The following is a 15,032-nucleotide window of genomic DNA, read 5'->3' as shown; positions in this document are numbered from 1 at the left end:
TTCAAGAAACCTTATAATCTAAGTAAAAAAGGACACCTAATTCTAATTGTAATTAGTTGCCTATTTGGTGTAAAAGACCATAAAAAATAGAACCCTTTGATTAATTTTTTTTAAACTTTTCCAAAAAAATTCCTTGTCTAGTTGTTTTACAATACTTTCCATTAATGTCATTCATAACTAGAAGACTAGAAATTAAGTTAGGTTGTAAGTAGGATAGAGACAACTTAGTTAAGTAGGAACTAAGTAGGTTGTAAATACTAATTAGGAATTAATTAGTATGAAACCGACCCGAACCATCGGTTTATGATTTTTTACAACCCGAAACCGACTGGTGCTGAAGAAAACCTGGCCGATTCGAATTGGATTGGTCCGGATTGATCGGTTTGATCGGGTTGGGTCTTCTTATGAACAGCCCTATTAAGTAGAATACAAGAAATATGATTAAAGACAAAACTTGTTTCCTCCATCACTACAAGCTTAGCAAGAGAGTCTGCTACCGAATTCCCTTCTCTAAGAGTATGATGAATGTGGAAGTAATTAATCTGATCAATCATGTCCATAATTTCATCAATCCAGCAGAGCAGATCCCTTGGACCATGGGTTTTACTTTGTATGATGTTCACTGGCAACTTGGAATCACTTTCAAGAATCGCCGAGTCAAGCTCGAGTTCTTTAGCATGATTAATAGCATCTAAAATGATTCGACATTTAGCAGTTATGTTTGATCCTAAATTGTAATAGGATGTAAAAGCAAAAAACACAGCACCATGCTTATTTCGAAAAACACCACCACCTCTTGATTTTCCAGTTTTACCTGAGCAAGCATCTCCACGTTAATTTTAATTTTACCTGCAGGGGATGCTCCCGTTTGATCGCTCTCAGCTCGGGACGAGGACTATTAGCAATGGAGACATTAAAAAGAGCAAGAATTGGTTTTTCTCTTTCTGTAGAAAGTCGGCCTGGGTTTGGGATGTTCAGCTCATGAAGCCAAGAAAGAACTTTCGAGATAGTTGTTTGGAAAGACAATACCTTGTTCTCCATTCAACGAATCTTGTCCCACTCAATTAAAAGCAGATTAAGATTAAAAATTATTATTATAAATATGTCCAGTCCGAAACTTGCATTTTGTGGGTAGTGATATTTAGTCCTCCATACTTTCATTTGCAACAAGGGTTGTAAGTTGAGCGCTTAATTTGAAGGGTTTACATTGCATCTTTAAAAACGTTTAAACAAGCACATGACAGTGAGTTCACATCTCCGCCTCACAATGTCCCACAGTGCATCCCCGTCAAGTATTGAGAACATCTTCCAATGATGATATCATTAGTTCTGGTATTATCATCAGATGTTCTCAATACACGGCAGGGATATGCTGTGAGATGTTATGAGCCGAGATTTGAAACCCATTGACAGTTGCATTAGAATCTTTTTTTTTTAAGTTAATTGATGGAATGCTTATGGGCAGGGAAGGGGTGAAATGTGTGAAGTGCTGGAATGTGGAATCAGAAAGATTCTTTGTGCAAATGAAAGTTTGGGGGATAAGTATCACTACCTCCAAAGTATCACCAACTCCTCCAACAACCAAGGGGAAGCCAAGTATGGGAGTCCCCCAGGGGTGTGCTTATGAAAAATAGAAAAACCAAGCCAAACAAAAAATGTAATTAACCGAATCAATCAATTCGATTTTGGTTTGGTTTCGGTCTGATATTTTTGAAAAACTCAAGAACTAGTTTGGTTTTCGGTAACCTAAAAAACGGTGACTAACCATATAAAATAAAATTTCTTTTTATTTAATATAATAATTATATAATATTAGAGATTACCTATAATTTTATATTTTCATTATTTAATTTATGATGTTATGGGTTGGCTCATTTGACCTGGATGGTTGAACTGCTTATCTACCACCCAAGCCAAAAAGCAGTTCCATTTCCCGGTTTTGGTTTTAACAACATTGTGACAAACAAACTTCCATCAAATTTACAGAACGAAGATCTCATGCAGCCAAAGTAACTCTATTCATTGATATTTACGTCAAGTTTGCTCTCAACTTCCCTAATACAAGCTGCTCAAGGAAGAACGCTTGTTCACAAAATGACAAGACTGATTTATTTTTGCCATTCAAAAGCATCAGATAGCCAGGTATCTCATAGATGTCATGAACGATGAATGTTGAAACCCCTAGTTTGGAAGCTGGGATCTGTATATGTCATGACAAGAGGTAGCTGCATCAACCGGGCACAGGCGCAGTGTAAAGGAGTAGGGCACTGGAGGAATTAGATACTTGTCATGGACGCATGGTGACCAACTATCATCCCCACCCAAACCCATGTGCTTGTGGTCAAGATGTACCTGTAAAACCAAAATGCTAAACCAATCAAAAGGAACACGCAAACAAAGCATTTATACTCTTTATGGTACACTTCCGAACTAGAATATATGCTCAGTACTGTGTCCACTGGAACAAAAATTTCAATATATGCTAACCATTGTTGTAAATTCACACTAGAAAGAAAAGAAAATGAAAAGGTACCTCAATGTCATTTCCCTTTACTAGTTCTTCATTGTGTGTTGCCCTGTCAAGCTCTGCAGTGCTGTAGTAACTTGCACTTATTTGCATAGGTGGAGAGCTTCCATACATGGAAGCAAAAATTCCATGACCATCTTTGTTTTGTAATACTACCCATCTGACGTCTGCTCTACCAGAACATTCCCCGGGAACAATGTATGGCACATGCATGTCATTCACATTCTGTTGATATATTCCTACATGGGCAGCTTCTTTTCTATCTGGATAACATTCAAATGGCCCTCTTCCATACCATGTGATCTGATCCAGTGATTTGTCTACTTGGAATTCAACACCGACACGTGGCAAAGGTGGAAGATCAGTGCTTAGTTGTACATTGCATTCCATAATCACATCTCCAGATCCATAGATCTTATAATTCACATCAACCTTCGACATAACATTGGATGTTCTGGCTTCTAAAAGGGTATTTTGCTCATCCTTCTGGACACCAAGATAAACAACATTAATTTGCACCATGACATCAGTCATATTCTTTATGCAGCAGCTTTCAGTATGAAAGACCAAGTTATCAAGGCCTGCATCTTTCCACTTGGAGGCATAGCTATTTGGGCCACCTCCTCTATCATTGTCTGTAGGTGCTCGCCATAAGCATGGGATGATACCGCTATTCATGATTGAAACTCCTCCAACCTGTCATTTATCACCAGATGATTAGAAATGGATGGCTTGTAGCCATTCAAGTATGGTTCCATATGTAGAGGACCACAATTTTCTCTATCAGAAATAAGAAATAAAAACAAGAATTAAGTGGTGCCAACAGGAGAGTTTTTAGTATTTTTTTCATTGTGTAGTCTGCGAAGATTATAACAAGTTCAATAACAACGGGAAAAAAGGCCTCAAAGGTAAGTAAGACCAGTGCGTTACATTTTCTAAAGCTTTGTGCATGTCAATGAATAGGACAAAAAGGCTTGAAAAAGATTAGTACTAGACACTACCTTCCAGCTCTCAATTATTCCTTTTTGAGCATTCATTTTTATCTCCCAAAAATGCTCTCTTGTGATTTTGATAATACCACCAAGATTTTCCACAAGTAAAGTAGTAGCTGTGGTTTTAATAACCTGCATATCCATTCATAATACAGTAAAAGATCCAAAAATGTGATTGATGCACACATGTATACTTTGGGAACTAGGGTACCAGAACAGCACATACATGAGGAATACATTCTCTTTTGGCAGGTAGTTTGACTTGTGTGGAGGCAAGAATATGACCTGCCTCAACCCAGCGTGTGGAATTCAAAAGTTTTGTGGTTATTGTCAAGAAAATTTCTGCTGCAGAAGAAGATGCCCATACAGAATACCATGGAGCTGATTCCCATTCTATGTCATAAGCATTCTGGGGTTCTATTGGTGGGAGAAAGAGTACCCCTGATCCAAGGCTACATCCATCCCCATGAACGACCCAGATAAATTCTAGTGCTTCTGTTGTTTCAAAAAAGTATTTATTTGCCACCTACAAAAATGAGCAATCTAATTGTCATACTACACAGATAAATTAAGAAGTTTTCTAGTAGTGTGAAATATGTCAGGAAAGTCTTATAGTTTTGTATGAAATGAGTACCTTAATTACTCCTTCCCTGAATGAAACCTTTATTGGTTGATATACATATTTGACCTCTGAAAACCACAAATCATTGACACTGTTATTGGGAAAACCATAACTAAAGAGATAACTTAAATATAAAATTACTTGGCACATGGTTACGTTTTTACATATTACAAATTGTTACAAGAAATATAAGTAACGTTGAAGTCACCATTTAATGCAGGGTGAGGAGTTCGATCTGGCCATGTAAGACCATTCAAGCAGAAGTTTAGATCATTAGGAGTATCCCCAAAGTCACCTCCATATGCCCAGTGCTTACTACCATTTGCACCATCCTTCAGCAGTCCCTGCATACAATTACAAAAAGAAAGCTCCTCAAAACTCCATGTCACAAAAATTCTGCAATATATTTCAGGGAGTTGTTCAACTATAAGGTATTAGTGACTGCAGTGTCTCAAAGCAATGGATACAACCAATATAATATCTCTATTGAACCATGGTTAAAATTACAAGGTGTTCAACACTGATTATACAATAAGTAGTATTAGGCCATTAGTAATCAAAGCAGATAAAATATTATTTCATAGATCTGAAGGAAACCTTCTTGATTATCAAATAAAAAACAAATTGAATAAAACAAAACTCTCACATAATCCAGCAACAAGGAAATATTCTCCACCATGGACCATTAAGACTGTAATTTATTTCTTGTGTAAATTTGTTTAGACCTATGCAAAACAAAAAGAAAAAAAAAAAACATGGTACAGTAATTATGATATGGATGCCTATATTAATTTGGAATACATCTTCCTGCAAAGGATAGACAAGATTGAAGCTCAAAATTGTGCAAATGAGGTCTGGTGAGATATGATATTGATCATCAACCATATAATGATCTGGGAGCTTTTACTCACTTGATCCACCCAATCCCAGATAAATCCTCCTTGAAGACCAATTGTGCTATCAATTGCTTCCCAATATTCATGAATATTTCCATTGCTATTTCCCATTGCATGAGAATACCTGCAATGAAGCTTGAAGATCAGAAAGAGGAGAAAATGGTCTTATTAAGAAGATTAGAGAACATCACTGTACCACATTAGAGGGAGGAAAGTAGAACATACTCGCACAAAATTAGTGGACGAGTTTCATTTGGATCATTTGCAATTTTAACTATGTCCCAAACACGCATATACATGGGGCATACAATATCTGTTGATGAGGTTCTGGATCCACCTCCTTCATAATGTATTACCCTTAAGGGATCCTTTGTACGAATCCAACCTGAAAGGAATAATTTCATCAAAAGATGACACATAAAACAATGATGACCAGGGAAAAATCATACCAGCTAATGCAGAATGATTAGGTCCATATCCAGATTCATTTCCCAAGGACCATGATATGATGCATGCATGATTTTTGTCCCTCTCTACCATGCCAATCACACGATCCAGCATAGAAGAAGCCCAACTTGGTTCTGAAGTAGGATGCTTTAAATGTCCAGAGAGATCAAAACCATGTGTCTCAATATTGGCTTCATCTATCATGTAGACACCAAACAAATCACATAACTCATACCATCGTGGGTGTTGGGGATAGTGACTGTTTCTCACAGCATTTATATTGTTCTGCTTCATCAAGATCAAATCCTACAAAACAATGACACGAGGAAATTTCAATAAGAAAAACTTTGGCATGAGCAGAAAGTAACTGTTTCTGTCATTAGTAAAGGTTGGGGAATGCAATAACATAATTTGAAGAGGTAAATACTAGGAAAAGAAAAAATAATCACCTTAACCATGCAGGACTCCATGTTGGTCTTCCCTAGACGTGGATGATGTTCATGTCTGTTGACACCACATATTACTATAGGGTGCCCATTAACAAGTAGATATTTTGGGGCTTGTGATATTTGCCGTATGCCTACTTGGCAAGATTCACAGTCAACCAGATGACCAGATGCATCTTTGAGGATGATGACAAGAGTGTACAAGTTTGGCTGTTTATGATTGTAAATAAGAAAATCTTAGAACAACAATACAATTACTTGTGTAAATGCACTAAATCATTTCTGCAGAGCTCAAGTAAAATGCATTAGGCAAAGAATGAAATAAGAAATATAAAAGGGAACAGAAGGAAGTCAGTCCTAAATAAGAAATATAAAAGGAAGTCAGTCCTATATATATATATATATGAAATATAAAAGGAAGTCAGTCCTATATATATATATATATTAGACCTGTTCATGGGCCGGGTGGCCCGACCCCCGGACGGGCTTGAACAGGTATATAGGCCCGTGGGCTTAACCTCGGGCCAAAAAGCCCGGCCTGCAATAAATTCGAGCCGGGCTTGGGATTTGTCAAAATAGCCCGGCCCGGCCCGACCTATAACTAAACCTAAAAACCCTAGTTGAATACCCCTCTTTTTTTCACCTCTTTCCCTTCTTTTTCCAACCAAATTCTTCTTCTATACATCCTCTTTCCCTTCTTTATACTCTTTTTTTTAATATAAATAAATTTTGAATTTATATATATTTTTAATGTAAATAAATTCTGATTTATATTGATTATTGAATAGGGAAAATTTCTAATTTTTTTATTAGGTTGGGCTTCGGGCTCGGGCTCGGGCTTCGGGCTTTTTATTAGGGCCAGGCTCGGGCCCAAGTTGTAGGCCCGTTGGTCGGGCCGGGCTCGGGCTCGGGCTTGGGCCTAACATATTTCTGTTAATGAAGAGTAAAAGACCAGCCCGAGCCCGGCCCGGCCCGGCCCATGAACAGGTCTAATATATACATATATATATATATATATATATATACTTCAAATCATACTCATCTCATCAGATCTGGACCTTCATTCTCACAGTTCTCAGCTCAAGGTTTAATCTACAAGCATGACAAAAACTCTATATTCTTACTTTAACAGATCTTGAGTTTCTGACCTAGATGGACCTGGTTGCCTGCTGACATCATTTATATGGCCTGCTGATGTAGATAGAGTTCAGTGTGGAGAAACCAGAAACAGAACCAAAACTTCCTCCAGTGGGTGCTATAGTAATAAGTGCTATAGATCAACTGATTCTAAGAAGAAAAGTAATAGAAAGAAGAGAAAGTAGGAGAAAAAGAGATTGTTTGAGACAAGAACAGGGCAGTTGGCCCTCATTCTGATATTTATATATAAAAAAAAGTAAAAGGACAATAAACGCCTCTAAAATTTCATAAGTAAAATATACAAAAATGGTGCTTATCTAGACCCCTCAAAACACTATCACCTTAGGCAATGCATTGGAAACCATGTATGTAGCTACAAGAACTAGAAGACTCTACACAATCATTTCTTTTTGGTCAATAAATTGAAAATTTTTTGTTAGGAATATATTCAATACAATATTTATATCTTTTTTTCTTCTGATTTTTTTGACCACATATGCAAGTATATGAATGCAACTGCTTGGTATAAGAAATGAAAGAGATTTACAGAAAAAATATGCAGCTCTTTACAATATGTCACCTTAGACAGCAGACCAATTAAATACACAATCTTAGCCATCTATACCTTTTAATAATATATTATGAAGTTTAAATGCCATCTTCACTCAAGTTCTAAAATAATACCTCATATAGATGAACAAAATATTCATTCTTTTGCCACAACTTTATTCTTGTGTGGTTTGTATAACCAGGGACTAAACAGATTAGTTAGGCAAACAAAGTTGAAGGTGTTAGACATTTTCATACAAAAAAGGTTATAATTGGGAACTGAATAATGATCTTAGCTGCACTATTTAGAAATGGCAGTTAATTAATAATTCTAATTTAATACCTGTATAATTCAATAACTAAACACTTATTTAATAGAGTAGCCCCAGCCCAAAGGAGATTCACTCATCACAGTTGTATGGTATAAGTATTGTTGTCTTATGAAAATAGGACATTATATACAATCAGTCTTGAATTAAAAAGAAAAAGGATGAAAAATTGAAGAGAAGAAGAAAAGAAGTACACGAAGAGAGTTTCAGAAAAGAGAGAGAGTAGGTCATAATTTCTGCCGACCCTCTCTTAGTATTTATATAACTATTGGCCAACTGTAAAAGGGCTGAATTGCCCTTATTGCTTACATGGCACATAGAATAGAAATAACTAATAATAAAGCTGAAATAACTACCAACTAACATTGTCATATCTAACAGAAATATTGCTTCCATACGAACACTGTGGGGACCACATCAGTGGGGTCCACATCAGTGTTCTTTACACTCCCCCTCAAGTTGGGAATAGATATTTGTTATTCCCAACTTGCATAGATCTGCCTCTAACTTCTTCCTTGGAACAACCTTGGTGAGAAGATCTGCAAGCTGCATGTTGGAGGTGATATACGAAAGACACACTTCTTAAGATGAAACCCTTTCTCTGACAAAATGTCGGTCTACTTCAATATGCTTAGTTCTGTCATGTTGTACCGGATTATGAGCTATATTAATAGCAGCCTGATTATCACAATACAGAATTAAGGGCTTCTCATAAGCAATACCCAACTCCTCAAATAGTGATTTCAACCATAGGATTTCAGCCACACCATTAGCCATGGACCTGTATTCAGATTCTGCACTAGAACGAGAAACAACACTTTGCTTATTACTCCTCCAGGAGACCAGGTTACCTCCTACAAAAGCACAATATCCAAAGGTAGACCTTCTATCATCAATACTCCCAACCCAATCAGCATTTGTATAAACCTCTATCTTCATGTGATTATCATTCTTGAATAGTATACCTCTACCTGGGCACCTCTTCAAATATGCTAATATCCTCGCAACTGCAAGTAAGTGAGTAGTCCTAGGAGAGTGCATATACTGACTGACAACGCTGACCGCATAACTAATGTCCAGTCATGTGAGACAAAGATAGAGGAGTTTTCTAACTAACCGCTGGAACATAGCTTTATCTTCAAGTGGCTCTCCACCCTCTGCACTGATCTTGTGATTCTATTCAATAGGTGTATCTGCAGGCTTAACACCTAACTTTCCAGTTTCTTCCAACAAATCTAGAACATACTTTCTTTGGGAAACAAAAATCTCATGTTTAGATCTAGCTACCTCAATACCCAAGAAGTATCGTAGCTCTCCCAGATCTTTCACCTCAAATTCTTGATGGAGTTGTTTGAGAGACTCAATCTCATCATTATCATTCCCCGTCACCACAATATCATCCATGTATGTTCACTCTCTTAATGAACAATGTATGGTTTGACTGGGCCTGTACATAGCCGAACCTTTCAAGGGTTTGTTTGAATCTATCAAACCAAGCTCTAGGGGGCTGTTTTAGTCCATACAAAGCTTTATTCAACCGGCAAACCTTATTTCCTATGTCTGCATCATAAAATCCAGGAGGCAACTGCATATAAACTTCTTCCTGCAAGTCTCCATTGAGGAAGGAATTTTTGACATCCATCTGGAACAAGGGCCAAGAGTAACTGGCTACAAGGGACAATAAAACTCTAATAGTGGTCATCTTTTCTACTGGAGCAAGTCTCCAAGTAGTCTATACCATAAGTCTGAGTAAATCCCTTTGCAACTAACCGAGCCTTATACCTTTCAATGGAACCATCAGCATTATGTTTCACAGTAAATACCCATCTACATCCAACCGGTTTCTTCCCTTCAGGCTGGTCAACTATCTCTCAAGTATTATTCCTCAGAAGAGCATCCATTTCAATCTTCATTGCATCTTTTCACTTAGGAACTGACAAGGCCTCTTGCATTGTTCTGGGGATAGGAATATCAGCAATAGATGTGAGGAAGGACCTGTAAGAGGGGGACAAGTGATCATAGGACAAGAATTGGGAAATGTAGTGGGTTGTGGATGTGGTGCAATGTCGTTTGCCTTTACGGACTGCAATGGAGAGGTCAAGGTCATCCAAAGGAGGTAAGGGCTCAACAGTGGAAGGTATCTCAGTGGAACCCGGATCCGATAAAGGAACTGTAGTACCTAGATCTGGATCCACAGAAGGAACTGGGGCTGGCCTGGACTGCTAATGACTGAAATCAACCTGCCTCCACCGCCTGTGATAAACTCTCAAATCCCGGCACCTCTTACACCCCTCCCCATTACATCCCTCATCACTCAATGGAACAAGTAAAGGAACTTCTGATGATTTAATCCCACACTCACTACTCTCCCCCTGAGGAGAAACCCTAGGATAATAGGGTACATCCGCGAATAAAGTAACACCCATAGAGACAAATCTTTTCCCAAAAGTGGGTTCATAGCAGCAATATCCCTTTTGAGTTTGATACATTTGGAGGCCTTAGGATCAAATTTGGAACGATGAGGTCCAAGAATCTGAACAAAGCAAGTACAACCAAAGGTTTTAAGGGGAACAATAAACAAGTCTTCATCAAGGTATAGGAGGGTAAATGGAGGCTTCATGTCAAGAACCCATGAAGGAACTCGGTTAATGAGACACACTGTTGTAAGAATAGCATCTCCCCATAAACGAATAGGCACATTGGAGTTAAACATGATGCTTTTGGCCACCTCCAATGTGTGCCTATTCTTCCTCTCAGCAACCCCATTCTGTTGTGGTGTATGAGGACAAGTACTTTGGTGGATAATCCCATGGTCAAGCAAATAGGAGGCTAATTGGTTGGCAAAGTATTCTTTCGCATTATCGGATCTGAAGATTTTGATTTTGACCCCAAATTGGGTTAAAATCATCTGATGAAAGATCCGGGTCAAAGTAGGAACCTCATCTCGAGAACACATAAGGTAAACCCAAGAAAACCGGGTATAGTCATCAACAAACAACAAGAAATATCTATACCCCCCCCCCCCCACAATATCAAAAGGATTATTACTTCTTTTATTACTCAATGAATAAGATGTTCTACAATGCTTTGCAAGCTCACAACTCTCACATCTCAAATTGGACATCTAAACAGACTCAAATAAATCAGGAAACAAACTCTTTAAAGACAGAAAAGATAAATGACTCAACCGATTATGCCAAAGCATAACCTGACTAACAGACTGAGAAACAAAAGACTTCCTATCTTCACTATCTTCCCAATGTGAACTCTCTCCAAACAAATAGATCCCATTTGTCTCACAGCCAGTCCCAATCACCTTCCTTGTCTCCAAGTCCTGAAAAACACATTGGTTAGGGAAAAAGGTTACTGAACAATTCTGATGTTTTGTAATGCTACTGACTGAAAGTAAATTAGTATTAAGCTTAGGAACATGCAGAACTAAACATAAGGATATGGCATTAGACAACTTGATGTCTCCCTTGCCAAAAATGGGAACAAGGGAACCATCAGCAATGGACACCTTATCTATGCCAGAAGATAAGTGATAGGTAGTGAACAGTGATGGCAAGTCAGTCATATGGTCAGATGCTCCTGAGTCTATTACCCAACAATGTTCAGTGTTACTTGGAGCTAAAGCATGATAAGTTGAGGCCCGAGTACCTGAATGAGAAAAGGCTGATGTGGGAGCTTATGGTGGCTGAGATGATTGAGCTGAATTGCCAACTTCCTTTTCCAACTGAGTCAGGGCAGCCCGGACAGCAGCTAGGGTGTCTAGGGGTGTGCCTTTTGTGCCCGATGAGGAGGCACAATCAGTATTAACAGCCATATTAGCATTACCCCTTTTGTTCCTAAGTTTTGTTGGGACTAAATGAGGGCGCAACTTCCAACAGGTGTCTTTAGTATGCTTAGGTTTCTTGCAATGTTCACATACTAGACCCCGCTTGTCTTCCTTCTTTATATCCCCCTCTCCATATCACCCCCGGACTTAGGTTTGACTGCTGCCAAGGTTGGTGGGAAGGGCTGATGCTGCATCATAACCTTTCTCCTAGTCTCTTCACTATGCACTAAGGAGTAGGCTTGTGATAGGGTCACACTGTCTCTTGTTAGTAGTTGTTGTCTCACAATATCATACTCGGGATTCAGACCAGCTAGGAACTAAAAACCCTATTAGTCTCAACCAACTTTCTATGAGCTCGTGCATCATTCTGGCTTTCCCACTCAAGTGTTTCTAGGTGGTCAATTTCATGCCACAAAAATTTCAATGTAGAGAAGTAAACCGAGATTGGTTTCTCTCCTTGCTTAAGGTTGTTAACCTCACATTTCAGTTCATAAGCCCTAGCAACATTAAGGGGTTGGGAGTAGGTCTCTTTCATGTCATCCCAGATTTCCTCAGCTGTTTTCGCCCACAAATAGTTTCGGCTGATATGTGGCTGCATAGAGTTGCACAGCCATGTCATAACCAAATAGTTCTCCTGAACCCATTTGGTATAGGTTTGGTCCTCCTTAGTTGGTTCTTTCACATCTCCCAACAAGTAGCTCAGTTTTCCCCTACCCAATGGCCATCATGGCCGATTGAGCCCATTCTAGGTAGTTTGATCCATCAAACTTAACTGTTGTAATCTGAAAGGTATTCTCAGACATGTTACCAGAATTGCTAGTCCCAAAAACACCTTCCCCTTTGTTAGAATGCTCGAGTCAGGGGTATTTTGGTCATTCTGGTGTATCTTCTTGAAAGTGAAAGGTCTATTGTATCTGAGCTTAAGTTATGTGTCCCATCTTCTATGAGGGACAAAATTGTTTTTCTTGTAACTCTAAGTTTTATGAATAAAATTCAAGTGGGTCGGCTAGGAGAGTGATTTTTCACATTCTCTCTTCTAGTCTGGCCGAATACTCTTCTCTCCTTCTTCTTCCTCTTTCTCTTTTCTTTCTTCTTTCTTCTTCTCTACTTTGACCTAGAATCAACTAGGGTTTATTCACACCCTTGACTCTTGAACTCCATTCTTGATCAAGAATTAATAAAAAACCTTTTTTTAATTACTGTAATAGGAGAAACAGCACCCAAACAACTGATAACAGCCGGCCTAGGTCTTCCAAAGAACACGGAAAACAGAATTCTGAATGAAACCAGTTCAAATTCTGATCTGAAACAAATAACAGTTCTGAATTTTAGGGTTTCTCTCAAAACCCTAAAGAAAACACAAATTCAGAAGCCGCACCCCTCAGACTAAACCAAGATGATCTTTTCTGAACAGAATCACAAGAAAAAGCTTACTTTATCAAAAAATCTCTGGCCGCCACCTTCTGGTTAATGCAAAACCCTAATCTTGAGGATCCGAAGCTTCTTCTAATTCTTCCTGACTACTGGAACTCTCCCAGACTTCTACAATCTCTTTAGTAGCAGCCACACACTACCAGTAACCTCCAAGAATCAGCCGATCCTCCTTCCTTGTTGAAAAAACTTCCAAACCTAGGAGGTTCTCATGCAGTCGGCCTAATCAGACTAGCATAAGAACTCCTAGGTCGGCTCTGATACCAAGTAGTCAATCTAGACTACAATCAGTCTTTAATTAAAAAGAAAAAGGATGAAAAATTGAAGAGAAGAAGAAGAGAATAGAAGAAAAGAAGTACACGAAGAGAGTTTCAGAAAAGAGAGAGAGTAGGTCATAATTTCTGTCGACCCTCTCTTAGTATTTATATAACTATTGGCTAATTGTAAAAGGGCTGAATTGCCCTTATTGCTTACATGGCAAATAGAATAAGAAATAACTAATAATAAAGCTGAAATAACTACCAACTAACACTGTCGTATCTAACAGAAATATTGCTGCCATACGAACACTGTGGGGACCACATCAGTGTTTTTTACACTTTCAAATATTTAATTAATTAATTTGTGACCATAGTTTCTTATATGTATTATATTCATTGCTATGGTATCAAATTGACTGGTCAATCCTCACATGCAAGATGTTCCATGGTAAGGTCTTTTCTTATCAGTAACTGTAAAATTCATTCATTAAAATCAGAAATAAAGCTCAACTATACAATAAAGATACAGACGCAGTGAGAGATAACCCTCTTATCTCTCGCCAAAACAATTTTTCTTCTTTTACAACTGTGCCCAAAGCAACTGATCTCAACCCACCCCTTGTTTAGCAAGAGCATCAGCAAAGGCATTTGCACTCCTTTTGACCCATTGAACTCTCATTTCCATTTTTGTATGAACCATTTGAATTTCTTCCTTTCGTTGTTATAACTCCACAGATTTGCCTTCTCACTTAGTATCCATCCCACAACCAATTTGGATTCCCCTTCAATAACTAATTTTCCAATGTTCAGAGACCTTGCCCTCTTTAGGTCAGTGGGCCATACGTACACCCTGTTCTATCCCCATCCCTTAATCCCCTGTAATGTGCAATATGTAATACCAAAAAAACAAATGACTGGTCAATCCAATAAATCCGAGTAAGCAACATATATATACAACTTTGAATGCTTATTTGCTTGCAATTTCAAAATGAGAGACGATAGGAATACATCATGCATCATCTGGATTTTACTATTCACATTAGGTTTAGAATATTTAATGATACAGAAATTACTTAGAACTACTTTTTAATTATAGCTGTATTAAAATAATCTAATTATAATATTTTCAGGATGCATCCACAAAGAATAAGAGGAAGGGGAAAAATAAGATAATCCCAGGACCCTAAAAGCTCACAAGAAACCACCTTGAAGTGCCTAACTGTAGTACCAACCAGCTAACAGCAACAAAACTTACAGCCCTCCAACCTATGCAACTCCCAACACCTAGTCTCCTAAGGCTTAACCCCTATAAGGCAATCAAATAAAGTAGATGATCAAAGAAATGAATTTCTCCAACTGTCATCTCCCACTCAACCTCGATACACCCCCCTTTCCTCTTACTTTCCCCCTTTCTTCTTCTTCTTGGCAGATAATCCTTAAACCTCTCCCTTTGTGAAAAATCCATAAATAAACCTACCTAAATTCTCACCAACACCCTCATTAAAATCATCTTGGACTACTGATTCCTCACCGTTTTATCAACCATCAACCTTCAAAA

At 38.2% G+C, this 15,032-nt stretch overlaps 1 protein-coding gene across 2 annotated transcripts in view; it reads right to left on the bottom strand.

Moving 5' to 3' along the window:
* Positions 1-1,999: 1,999 nt before the first annotated feature.
* The window catches only part of LOC104611315 (glycoside hydrolase family 2 protein), a 44,060-nt gene continuing 31,027 nt past the window's right edge, over positions 2,000-15,032 (bottom strand). For both annotated transcript variants that reach the window (XM_010278318.2, XM_010278319.3), the window contains exons 9-18: positions 5,934-6,140; positions 5,487-5,790; positions 5,263-5,422; positions 5,053-5,161; positions 4,350-4,485; positions 4,154-4,209; positions 3,746-4,045; positions 3,529-3,651; positions 2,534-3,223; positions 2,000-2,352 (exon numbers count right to left, since the gene is read on the bottom strand). In XM_010278318.2, coding sequence (XP_010276620.1) covers positions 2,182-2,352; positions 2,534-3,223; positions 3,529-3,651; positions 3,746-4,045; positions 4,154-4,209; positions 4,350-4,485; positions 5,053-5,161; positions 5,263-5,422; positions 5,487-5,790; positions 5,934-6,140 — 2,256 coding nt within the window. In that variant the 3' untranslated portion in view covers positions 2,000-2,181. The remainder of the gene's footprint in view (positions 2,353-2,533; positions 3,224-3,528; positions 3,652-3,745; positions 4,046-4,153; positions 4,210-4,349; positions 4,486-5,052; positions 5,162-5,262; positions 5,423-5,486; positions 5,791-5,933; positions 6,141-15,032) is intronic.

Source organism: Nelumbo nucifera, chromosome 7, assembly GCF_055504915.1.
Source record: "Nelumbo nucifera cultivar China Antique chromosome 7, China Antique-T2T, whole genome shotgun sequence".
Taxonomy (NCBI): Eukaryota; Viridiplantae; Streptophyta; class Magnoliopsida; order Proteales; family Nelumbonaceae; genus Nelumbo; species Nelumbo nucifera.
This window is presented reverse-complemented; position numbering and strand designations above follow the sequence as displayed.